At 46.6% G+C, this 12951-nt stretch overlaps 1 protein-coding gene across 2 annotated transcripts in view; it reads left to right on the forward strand.

Annotated features, from left to right (window-relative positions):
* XRCC1 (X-ray repair cross complementing 1) overlaps window positions 1–12951 on the forward strand; it is a 29470-nt gene that overhangs the window by 569 nt on the left and 15950 nt on the right. For both annotated transcript variants that reach the window (XM_037516745.2, XM_037516744.2), the window contains exons 2-3: window positions 36–128; window positions 9682–9792. In XM_037516745.2, the coding sequence (XP_037372642.1) occupies window positions 36–128; window positions 9682–9792 (204 nt within the window). The remainder of the gene's footprint in view (window positions 1–35; window positions 129–9681; window positions 9793–12951) is intronic.

Consider the following 12951-nt stretch of genomic DNA (forward strand, 5'->3'; position numbering starts at 1 on the left):
AATGCTAACTTCACTTTTCCCATTCTTATCTCCAGACCCACTGTGCAGAAAACCTTCTCAAGGCAGACACTTACCGGAAATGGCGAGCAGCCAAGGCAGGCGAAAGGACCATCTCTGTGGTGCTCCAGGTGATCCTGCCCTCCCTCTAATCTCATTGAAAGGAGTCTGGAAACCCAGGGTCCAGACTCTTGACCCAGCTGGCAGTGGGTTGAGGCACTTCCCCTTCTGATACTCAGCTTCCTTACCCGGAAACTGGGCAGCATGATCACTATGGCCCTTAGCAGAGGAGAAAGGTTTTTTCCAAGGAGTAGGCCAGGGATGACCATAGGAATGACCAGGTAGGCCTGGTTTCCTCAGCTGGAACAGAGTCAATCACTGCTTTGTATCTGCCTTTCTAAAGTCAGTGGACTCAGGGATGGAAGGTGTCTCGAAGATCATCCAGACCAATCACCCTCATTTTAAAGATGAGGAAACTAACTCATAAAGAGGGGAGGAGTGAAATGGTCAGTCTAAGCTACTGTTTTTGGAATGTTGACCAGCTTCTTTCTGAACATGTGATCACTGAATCTGTACCATAGCCACTTGGTGTTGGCAGCAAAGAGGAAAGGGTGGTTTGACCTGAGATGTTTACAGAATTTCAAATAGGGGCCTCCCTGGTGGCCCAAGGGGTTAAGACACAACCTATGAAGCAGTCCTCAACCTCTGCAGCATGAGTTTGATCCCCAGCCAGGGAGCAACCCACATGGCGTAGCAGACCTCTTCTGTCTCACCCTCTGCTCCCCTCAGCAGTGTATTTCACTAGATCTGCCTGTTCTGTTCCCCCACCCTGTCTCTGGTGAATCCTCTCACCTTTCCGCACATCTGGCCTGTACCCCAGTTCTTGTATGCATAAATAAATAAATCTTTAAAAAAAAAAGAATTTCAAACAGGATGTTCCTTTTATGAATAAGAAACTGTTGGGAGAAACGAGCTAAGTGTGTTGGAAGCATCTGGTTTTGCCTGGTGCTCTTCTGAGTGTTTTACCAGTGTGATGTAGGAGCCATTATCGTGCCAAGATAATGGCTGTTGGTGCTCATAGCTGCTTTGTCATTCTGCTTTGTGTTTACATATTTGCCTTCTTGATTTGGTTATTTCTTAGGTTTGTTTTGTTTTTAAAGATTTATTTATTTATGCATACAAGAACTGGGGTATAGGCCAGAGGTGTGGTGTATGAGAGGAGTCATCAGAGACAGAGTGGGGGACAGAACAGGCAGATCTACTGAAATACACTGCTGAGGGGAGCAGCGGGCGAGTCAGGAGAGGTCTACTGTACCATGTGGGTTGCTCCCTGGGCGGGAATCGAACTTGTGCAACAGCGGCTGCGGATAGCTTCATAGGTTTTGTTTTAACCCCTTGCGCCACCAGGGAGGCCCGCTTTAGTTCTGATTGTAAAGTTGTTGGGGAGGGGGGAGGTTGTGGGTCTGGCTCATGTACTTGTATTCAATACTGACCATATTCTTGGTCTTTCTTTTGCCCATTACTTCTGTAAAGTTTTGATCATAGAATCTTTTAAGAATTAGAAGCTAAGGATTTTCTCCCCAGGAAAAACACACAGATCTACAAGGTTTCTGAATGATTTTGGGAGTTTAAACTCCTCAGTCACTAAAATAGTAATAATAATGAGTTAACATTTATTCATTGTTCCAGCTGCCAGTCACCATTCTAGACTTCATATGGATTAACTCATTGAATCCTCATAAAAACCCTGTGACCTAGAGTCCATTATTCTGTTTTATAGATGAGGAAACTGAGGTCCAGAAAAGTTATGCAACTTGACTAGAGACAGTGTTTTACACTTAAGGAGATACAGGTTGCTGACAGCTGGGGACAGGACTTGGATTCAAGTCCCCAGTTCTCCCTCTTACTCACTCTGTGTCCTCAGGCAAATTGTTTTATTTCTCTGAAGTTGTTTTTCATCTGTTCATTGGAATAACCCAAGCTCAGGGTTGTTGTGAAAAGTGGGTGACATAATGTCTGCATAAAGGCTCTGTCAACATGAGGGTGTTTGTATAAAGGGAGGAATCCAGGTTTTTATTGCTGGGTGATGAGTCTCCTGGACTCTCTTAGGATCAGGTGACCCAGGAAAATTACATTCTGTTATATACTTCAGTTGCAGTGGGACCAGAGAGACTGGAAGCTGCAGAGATAGGACATGGGGGATGAGGTAGCCAGAGGGACCAGAATTAGGCCCAAGAATTTCTGACCTGGGAGACTGGAAATAATGCAGCTATTACCAAAATGAGAAAGGGGCTTCTTGAGGAGCTGATCAGCTGAGTTGGGATGTCGAGGTGTGCTGTGATTTTGGGACATCAGCTGTGCAGAAGGCAGTAAGAGATCACACATGGCACTAGACATAGAAGTGTGCGAGCTGTCAGCACAGGGACAGAACCTGTGGACATAGTAATGGGGGATTCCTATGTTAGTTCATTCATTCAACAAGCATGGATGCAGCAGGGTCTATGTTCTGTAGACCAAGCACTATTGAATGTACTTGGGCTAATAGCAGTGAAGAGTGCAGCCAATATGTTCAGCCTGTGGTACTTTGACATTTGTAGGGAAAGACTGACAAACCAGTGAGGAAGACAAATGTCAGGTGATGAGTGCCATGGAGGAAAATTAAAGGGAATGGGGAATGCCTCAGCCAAGGGAGGGGCAGTGGCAAGAAGTTTTTATTTAAATGAAGAGTCAGAGAAGGCCTCCCTGAGAAGGTGGCATCTGAGCAAAGTGAATTATGAAAATATCTGGAGAAGAAGCGCAGACTCTGAGGCAGGCTTGTGTCTGGCATGTTGGGGAAACAGCAGGGAGGTCAGTGCAGGTGGAGTGGAGTTAGCCAGGGAACAGGGGTAGGAGAGGAGCTAATGGGGTAGGGACGAAGATCCCTAACACACTTAGGCCTGAAAGCCATCATAAAGGCTTCAGCTTTTTCACTGGCTGAGTGAGGAGCCGCTGAAGGGCTCTGAGCAGAGGAGGAATGGAATCTGACTTAGGTCTCCTGGAATGCTGGTTCCCATGTGGAGGATGAGTGCAGGGCAGGTACAGGGGAAGCGGTGGTGCACTGTTCTTTACTTGCCCCATGTCAGAGCCTGAGAACTATCATTGCATTTGTGGTTGCCAATATCAGGGTGAGTCCAGATTCACTGAATACTAATTTTGATTCCTTGCCAAATGAGTTATAAGGCAGAAATTTCTGGATACCAAGACATGTGAACTGATTTGTAGGGTTTTTTTTTTTTTTTTTTTTACTGCCCTGGATTTTCTCCTCCAAACAATATTATGCAACATCTGGATATTACCACACTTAGGTTCAACCCTCTGCTCGTGACAACTCCACACACCTTTTTTGTTGGCCTTGGCCACAGGAAGCTTTGTCACCAGCCTGTCACCTGCTCCCAGGAGGGGCATTTTAACCTCTTTGCTGACTGCTCCTGGGCTGGAGGGGATGGCTGGGTGACCATCCAGATGTCATTCCAGCGCTTCATTGGAGGTGGGTTCTGTGAATTTCTGATTACTTGGTTTGCCATTGTGGTGTTTTATGTTGGAACGCCCCTTCTTCTTCTTCTTTTTTTTTTTTTTTGCTATTTCAAATGCATTGGATTAATTCCAGGATTCCAGGTGGTGCACAATTCAGGGTAGAACCAAGACTGAAAACAGCACACTTGGGCATGATTTCCCCTGACTTCACAGCTCAGGTAGACATGACTGAGTCGGAAGAGCCAAAGAGAAGATGAGCCAGCCTGTGATTTTTTAATTTTTCCTAAAGTTTATTCTTAAATGTACAGCATTCTCCAAGATACCTCATTTTAGTTTTTAGCAGCAACAAATGTTACGGCAGGGAATCCAGACATTCAAACAGGAATGGACTTGAGGACCACCATTTTCTCAGGCACAAGCCAATAGCTAACATTTTGCAGCTTTCTTAGTTCTACCTGAAGTCAGGGGGCTTTTCCCTACAGCTTTTGCTTTTAGTTTCTTGAGGTTTTTTTTTTTTTTTTTAAGATTTATTTATTTTTTATTTATTATACAAGCACTGGGTACAGTCAGAAGCGCGGGAGGGTGAGAGAATTCACCAGAGCCAGAGCAGGAAGCAGAGCAGGCAGAAGGACCGAAGTACACTGCTGAGGGGAGCAGCGGGCGGCAGGAGAGGTCTGCACATCATGTGGGACCCGCCTCCAGTGGCTGGGGAGCAGCTGGGGATTGAACTGGCGCTGCAGAGACTTCGCAACCCAGCGCTCAACCGCTGCGCCACCGGGGAGGCCCTTAGTTTCTTGAGTTTCTTCTGCTTTTTCTGTGTCTCCTTGAAGGCCTTATCTTCCTCATCCATCTTGGCCTGCTTATTGGGCTGCTTCAGGGGCTTCTTGCCACCTTTGCAAGTGAACAAAGCACCTACCAACCCTTCCTCCATACCCCTACCCTCCCCTTCTTTTGACATGTAATGTGTATGGCAAAACACACAGCTCAGTGAACCCCCACAGACTGAAGCCTGTGCACCACACAGCCAGGTCAAGTCATAGACCATGCTCAGCTACCGTGACCCCACATGCCCTTGAGCTCCTTCTCTTGAGTGTGCTCCCACCCTTCCCCAGGGGTAACCACACTCCTGATTTTCAGTACCAGTGATTTAACAGATTTTGTCTGGTTTTGCATTTCCTATAAATGGAGTCATGTAGTCTATACTTCCACGTCTGGCTGCTCTCACTCAGCGTGGCTTCTGTCATTTCCAGCCATGTCATTAGTGTAGCTGTAGATTGTCCTTCCTTGTTTCCGTGTAGTCCTCCTTTCTGTGCAGATAACCACTGTGGTTTTGTTAACTTTTTGGATGCGTCATTATATGCATGTGGTTTAAAGTACAAGAGACCAAAAAAAAGCCGTACCTGAAAAGGAAATCCTCCTACCCACCTGCTGCCCCTCTTCTTTCCTTCCCTTGACTTATACTACCCAATTCCTCCCTGTAGGGGAGATGACAGTTAACAGTCTCTGCGAGGCCCTCCTGGGTCCTTCTGTATCTGTATAGCATGTATATGGCCCTGCTACCTACTTTTTAAAGTTCATGGTAGATTAAGCTGTTATCCTCCTGCTTTCTAATATCTGGAGATTTCTTTATAATATCTTGACGATCCACTGTTGTTGCACAGGGTTGGATCTGTTCTTTCATTTTTATTTATTTTTTTTAAAGATTTATTTATTTATACAAGTACTGGGTTCAGTCAGAAGCGCGGAAGGGTGAGAGAATTCACCAGAGCCAGAGCGGAGAACAGAACAGGCAGACCGACGAAATACACTGCTGAGGGGAGCAGTGGGCGTGGCAGGAGAGGTCCATGTGCCATGTGGGACACTCACAGGTGGCCAGGGATCGAACCAGCGCTGCAGAGGCTGCGGGCAGCTTTGCAGCCCAGTGCTCAACCACTGCACCACCAGGGGAGGCCCGGATCTGTTCTTTTAAATGGTGTGTCACATTGCTTTTTTTTTTTTTTTTTGTGGGACCCTCGCCAGTGGCCGGGGAAATGAACCAGCGCTGCAGAGGCTGCGGGCAGCCTCGCAGCCCAGCGCTCAACCGCTGTGCCACCAGGGGAGGCCCTCACATTGCCTTTTATGTGGACCAGCTTTTAAACAGAGTGTCTAGGGACCTTCTTGTCCCACTGTTATGAATTGTGTGGGTGTCTTCCTAAGAAAAGTGCACACAGAACTGGGCCACAGGTGTGTCAGCTTGTGCTTAAACCCTTCTCATACTTAATGAACACTCACTTCCTATATATTTTTTTGAGATAAAATCACATAACATTCACCATTTTAGCCATTTAAAATGTTCATTTCAGTGGTTTTTTTAGAATATTGATGGTGCTCTGCAACCAATATCTAATTCAGAACATTTTCCTTAAGTCATAAAGAAAGCCCATGGCCATTATTCAGTTACTCACTATTCCTTCCTCTCCATGTTGCCCCTGGCAAACACTGATATCTGTGAATCTGTCAATTCTGCTGTCTATTCTGGACATTTCATATAAATAGGATCATATAATATGTGGCCTCATGTGCAGGCTTCCCTCATTTATAATACCGCTCAATCTTCTTGATGTTGTGGAAGGAATGATTGGTACTTCATCCCTTTTTTTTTTTTTTTTAAAGATTTATTTTATTTATTTATACAAGCACTGGGTACAGTCAGAAGTGCAGGAGGGTGAGAGAATTCACCAGAGCCAGAGCGGAGAGCAGAACAGGCAGACTGACGAAGTACACTGCTGAGGGGAGCAGCGGGCGGCAGGAGAGGTCTGCACGCCATGTGGGACCCTCACCTGGCGGTCGGGGATCGAACTGGCACTGCAGAGGCTGCGGGCAGCTTCGCAACCTGTTGCTCAACCGCCACGCCACGGGGGAGGCCCGGTACTTCATCCCTTTCTATGGCCGAATGCTATTCCGTTTGTGTGGGTATACCTTGCTTTATATAACCATTCACAGTTTGATGGACATTTGGGTTATTTCCATGTATAAGCATTTCATCAGAGTTCATTTTTTATCAAAAAGAAGAAATACAATGTAGTATATGTGTATGTTTAAAGTATGAGTAGTTACTTATGAAGTAGGAATTGCTCTTTTACAATACTAATATATGTAAAACAAACAAACAAAAAAATCCACATCCTACTACATGTAGGGGAAGACCTGTACTTCATATAGTAGAAGAGGTAAAAATGTGGAGGTTTTACCTCAGTGATTGAAATTGGGGAGTTGAGATAGTGTTGGTTTATAGTCAAGTACTTGGTGAAAATTTCTGTGCCAGTCATTAGTTGTGTGTGACACATGAGCTGCTTGTTTAACCTGCCTGAGCCTCAGTTTCCCCACCAATAAAACTAGGACAGTAATAGACCCACCTTACTAAGGTGATTGTGAAGATTCAGTAACGCCTGGCCCAGAAAGAGCTTAGCCAAGTTTGGTAGACAGGAGAATGCTCCAGTAAAGAATGTCCATGTCCTAATCCTCAGAACCTGTGGGTAGGTTACCTTACATGGCAGACGAGACTTGCTTTGTGCATGGCATGGAGTTAAGGATCTGAGATAGGGAGATTATCCTGGGTTATCCAGGTGCGCCTAGTGTAATCCCGGTAAAGGAAGGAGGGAGGCAGGAGAACAGAGAAGGAGGCATGAGGATGGAAGGAGAGATCCAAGTGAGGTGCTTGCTGGCTTTGAAGATGAGGAAGGGGCCATGAACCGAGGAAGGCAGGAGGCTGCTGGGAACTGGAAACAAGACAAGTAAACAAAATGCAGCCCAGCCGATTCCCTGATTTTAGCTCAGAGAGATAAAATTTCAGACTTCATTCCTCCAGATCTGTAAGGTTTTTTTAGTCCCTAACTTTGTGATTATTTGTTGGCGCAGCAGAAACAAACTTGTATACAAGCCCTGGGCACACAGGAACAATCTGGAGGTGTTAGCCATGATTAGCCCTTTGTAACACATGGGGACACTGGGGCAAGTGACTCACCAAGGTCACTTGGTCAGGGAGGGCAGGGCCAGAGTTACAACTTGGGGCATTTGTTTGTTCAGCAAATGGTTTATTGGGGGCTTACTGTCCTTCTGTCCACCCAGCCCTGAGGAACGTGTTGAAGACCTATCATAACAATATCAGCTGACATCTAGGGAGTGTTTGCCTGGTGGCAGGCACTCTGTAGGGGCTTTGTATTTCTCTGAATCTTCACAACAACTTTGTGTGGTGGAAGCTGTTACTTGCCCCAATTTAGATTAGGAGACTGAGGCCCAAGGGCGTGAACAGAAACCATTTGCTCCAGATCACACATCAGTAAGTAAGCAGAGCTGAGAGGAACCAGACCCTGTTCTTGGTGTTGTGGACACAGTAGGGAATGACTCAGACATGTCCCTGCCCTCATGGAACTTAGATATCTAGTGGGGAAGACAGATACTGAACAAAAATCAAATGAAAAAACATAACAAATATCAAGTGAAGACAACGAAGACAAATAAAGCAGCATTAGGGAATAGCCAGTAGCATATAGGGAGGCTACTTTGATTGATCTGAAGAGGTAGCATCTGAGCAGAGACCTGCATGATGGAAGGAGCCAGCCGTGGGAGGGTTCAGAGGAGTGGTCCAGGCAGGACAGTGGCAGGTGCCAAGGAATGTGGTGGGAAGGAGCCTGCCTGTTCTTGGGACAGAAGGAAGGCTGGTGCGGCTGGAGGGTGATCAAGAGTGGCAGAGGCTGAGAAGTCAGACTGGGCCTGCTGCGTGGCTGGGCAGCACCACATACCATGCCAGAACCATCTCAGAACCGGAACAATGGTAGGGCTGAGGCAATCACCAGGAGGCCAGAGGCCAGCTCTACTCCCCTTGGGGAAAGCCTTTCCCTCAGCACCCCCTCTTCACCACCCCCACTCTTCAGCACCCCTGTGATGTGGTGGAGGAGCACCAGCCAGCCTGCCTAGGCTCTGTCTGGCTCTGCTGCTCACCAGCTGTGTGACCTTGAGAGACTTATATAACCGCTTCCTGCCTCCGTTTACTCACGTGTGAAATGAAGATAATAATAACCCCTGCCTTGCAGAGCCGTTGTGAGGGGCGGAGATACCAGTATTACCTGTCTGGAGTACAGCGAGCACTTAGATGTTCACTTCAGGCTCCGTGGAGGGTATAATTCTGTGTCACCTCAACTCCCTTCACAAGGAGGCTTATTGGGATGACTCTGCTCTTTCATACATGAGGACACCACCGCTCAGAGAGGTTGTGTTTGTCACCCGGGAGGGCATAGGTTGGATGTGCAGGCTGGCCTCATCCAGGCTCTGGCCGTTTCAGCCCCTTCCCCTCAGGGGGCTGTTCCTTTTTCCTGCCATGGGCATGTGATGCCTGCGCCACCTCCTGACTGATTGTTGATAAAGCTGAGCGAAACCTCAGATGACCTGGGGTGGGGACAGTGTAGGGTGATGGCCTGGCTACCTCTGAGGTTTGTGATAACCTGGCATCCTAGGATCCAAGAACCTGCAACCGGAGGGCAGGGACTTGTCTCAGCCTTTACCACCTTCCACCCTCTCAGCAGATCCTTTGGAGGGAGGCCTTCCTACAGATAGTTCTTTCTTTCTTTTGACAACTAAGTATTGAGCAGGGGTGGTTATGAATGCCTCCTGACGATAGCAGTAGAGCTCCTGCTAGTGCCATGCCCTGTGGCCCTGGTATTCACGTGCACGATCCTGGATAATGGCCATGGTCCCTCTTTTCCTGAGGATGAAACTAAAATTCCAAGAGGTTATCTGACAAGGCCATGAAGCCAGCATGTGGCAAAGCTGGGATTCACACCCAGGAGTCAGTGGCGAGTAAAACCAGACCAAGTCCTTGTGTCAGGATGCTCCCCTGAAGTCCTGCGCCACTGGGCCTTTGGGTCTGCACCATTATTGGAATAAATGAAGTGGCATCTCTGGCAGGTGCTACCAAGGCAATCCCCTTGGTGGCAACGTGAGAAGCTCATCAGGCTGTCTGGAAGGGTTCTATGCCTTTACTCTGAAGAGTTTTCGAGCTTTGCTGTTGGGCCAGGCCCAGTGCTGCATGCCAGGGGCCTGGTGGCCCCGGTGTGGGGTGGGGGGGCATCGTCTGAGGTCCCACAGTGAGCCCAGGAGTAGAGCAGACACTGACTGTCTTTCTATCCCCCGCAGTTGGAGAAGGAGGAGCAGATACACAGTGTGGACATCGGGAACGACGGTGCAGCCTTTGTGGAGGTGCTGGTGGGCAGCTCAGCTGGAGGTGCCGGGGAGCAGGACTATGAAGTAAGCAGGGCCTTGCGGGGGGGTCCCCCTGCTGAGCACACTGTTGGGGGGCCTGGTTTCTAGGGTGCCAGGCCAGGGTGGCGATGAGTCACACTGGCCACTGCCCTCTGGAGGAGCCTGGTGGACCAGGAGATAAAGCAGCCACAGGAGATAAACTGCAGGGCAGGGAAGGGATCGCATGGCCTGGTTGTTGGCATAAACAACCAAAGGCACTTGTTTGTTCTTAGATTTTATTACTGCTCGCTAGCAAGTTTGCTTCTCCCCACCCCTTCCCACCCACTGTGTGCACCTGGACGTTCTCCCAGATGTCCCAGCAAATTGAGATTCCATTTCATTTGGGATTCCTCTGTCAGTCACTTTACTTGACAGAATTTACCAGAAGAAAGAAAACCTTTTGCTCTGCTCTGAAGATTTTAATAAGTTGGGACAGTCCTCTTTTTTTTACTGGCTGAATAAATTAGAGCTATATTGGTGAGATCGTAGCCAGGGGGTAATCAACAAAATGTGACAGGATAAAGATTGGGACAAAGTTTATAATTTACGTGAATAAACCAATTTTCCATGAGATAAGTTCTTTTCTTGCATTGAAAAATGGTTTGTAATTCAGAATATCTTACATACAATACAGTGCTTGGCCAGTTTTGCAAACATACATTTGTGTGACCATCTTCCAAGTAAAGACACGGAGCCTTTCCAACATTCCTGAAAGGTGCCTTCTGTCCCTTTGCTGTCACGCCTCCCACCCCCAGCTCAAGCCAGCTCTGATCTCTTTTCTGTTACTACAGACAAAACTAGTTTTGCTTGTCCTAGAATTTCACCTAGATGGAACGTTACCATGTGTCCTCTTTCTGTGGCTCGCTCCTTTCACTCAACGCAGTGTTCTTTGTGATTCTTCCCTATTGTGCGCCCCTCATGGTTTGTTCACTTGCCTACCTTTTTTTTTTTTTTTTTTTAAAGATTTATTTTATTTATTTATACAAGCACTGGGTACAGTCAGAAGCACGGGAGGGCGAGAGAATTCACCAGAGCCAGAGCGGGGAGCAGAGCAGGCAGAGGGACCAAAGTACACTGCTGAGGGGAGCAGCGGGCGGCAGGAGAGGTCTGCGCGCCATGTGGGACCCTCCTCCGGTGGCCGGGGAGCAGCCGGGGATCGAACCGGCGCTGCAGAGGCAGCGGCCAGCTTCGCAACCCAGCGCTCAACCGCTGCGCCACCGGGGAGGCCCCACTTGCCTACCTTGTAATGCCCCCTTGTCAGCGTCAGCCACAGGGTTTCTTCCTTCTCCTGGTGATGGCCTCTAGGCTGTTGCCAGTTTTTGTTGCCGCCAGTTTTTGACTATTAGGAATAATGCCGTTGTACAGGTTTCTGTCTGGGGATTTCTTAGAGTAGTTGTACCATTTTATATTCCCTTTGGTGTAAAAGTTCTAGTTACTCCACACCCTTATCTATACTTGATATTGCTGGTCTTTTTTAATATGCGTTTTCATGACAAGTAATGGCACTGTGTAACCTTTCCCATGCTTATTAGGCATTTATCTATCTTATTTTATGAAGTGTCTAGTCAAGTCTTATTTTTTATTGGGGTGTTTATTTTACCATGGATGTTAGCCATTTATTTTTTTCTAGTCTTTTTTCCCCCCAAATATGTATTGTAGATTTTTCTCCTAGTCTGTGATTTGCTTTTTCAATATCTTAACAGAGTGTTTTGATGAGCAAAAGCTAATGAAGTTCAGTCTCTCAAAGTTTTTTTCCAACACTTAGTGAGTGACTTTCGTGTCCTAGGAGAAATATTTGCCCATCCCAAAGTAATGATAATAGTCCCTGTATTAGCTTCTTACTGCTGCTGTAACTAATTACTACACACTCAATGACTCAACTCGACATAAATATATTAGCTTATAGTTCTGGAGGTCAAAAGTCTAAAATCTACTCTTCCTGGGCTAAAATCAAGGTGGTGTCAGAGCTGCGTTCCTTCTGGGGAATCCATTTCCTCAGCTCTTTCTGCTCTAGAGGCTACCTGCAACCTCTGCCAACCAAGTTTATTACTCTAAAATCTTCCATCTTTACTTCTCTGACTGATTCTCAGGCCTCCCTTTTTCTTAGAAGTACTTGTGATTACACTGGACCCACCTGGACAATCCAGATAAACTCCCCATCTAAGCAGCCTTGACTTCATCACATCTGCAGAATGCTTTTTGCTATATTCACAGGTTTTGGGAATTAGGATGTGGAGATCTTTTATTGGGGAGGGGTTAGTCTACATACCACTATCCCTATGTTTTCTTTTTATGATTATTATTATTTTTTAAAGATTTATTTATTTATTTATTTATTTATACAAGCACTGGGGACAGTCAGAAGCGTGGGAGGGTGAGAGGATTCACCAGAGCCAGTGCGGGGAACAGAACAGGCAGACTGACGAAGTACACTGCTGAGGGGAGCAGTGGGCACGGCAGGAGAGATTTGCACACCATGTGGTAGGTACTGGCGCCTGCAGAGGCTGCGGGCAGCTTCACAGCCCAGCGCTCAACCGCTGCGCCACCGGGAAGGCCCCTATCCCTGTTTTCTTTTAGAAACTTTATGTTTTCGACTTTGACATTTAGACCTCTGATCCAGCTCAGATGAATTTTTGCATATGGCGTGATGTAGGAGATAAGGGTCATTTTTCCTTTTTGTTTTTTATGTTTATTGAAAATTTTTTAAAAAGCAGCTCTTTTTCTCACTGAATTATTTGGGCTCTATTGTTAAAAATTACTTGACACGTGGGTTTATTTCTGTACTCTCTTTTGTTCCATTGACACATATTTCAGTACTACTCTGTCTGAATAGTAATAATGAAATCAGTTTGTGTTGGGTTTCCAACTTTGTTCTTCAGGATTCTCTTGATATTACAGATACTTTGTTGGAGACCACTCCAGCTGAATGTCGTGTCAGGAGTCCCTGAAAGGAGAGGACGGCGTTGGCGAAAACTTGGGGGGCTGAGGGGAAGTGGAGTGAGGTGGACACAGACACTATCTCTGGTGCAAGTATCTCCTCCTGAGGGTCTCAGCAGGCCTTTATTTATACATCAGAAATTCTTTATGTGATCATTATATCACACAATCATGTGATTTCACTTTTACATTGTTTCAGAAATTATTAATGATCATTAACAGTGCACA

This window comes from Talpa occidentalis, unplaced genomic scaffold, assembly GCF_014898055.3.
Source record: "Talpa occidentalis isolate TD23 unplaced genomic scaffold, MPIMG_talOcc4v2.1 talOcc4.17, whole genome shotgun sequence".
Lineage (NCBI taxonomy): Eukaryota > Metazoa > Chordata > Mammalia > Eulipotyphla > Talpidae > Talpa > Talpa occidentalis.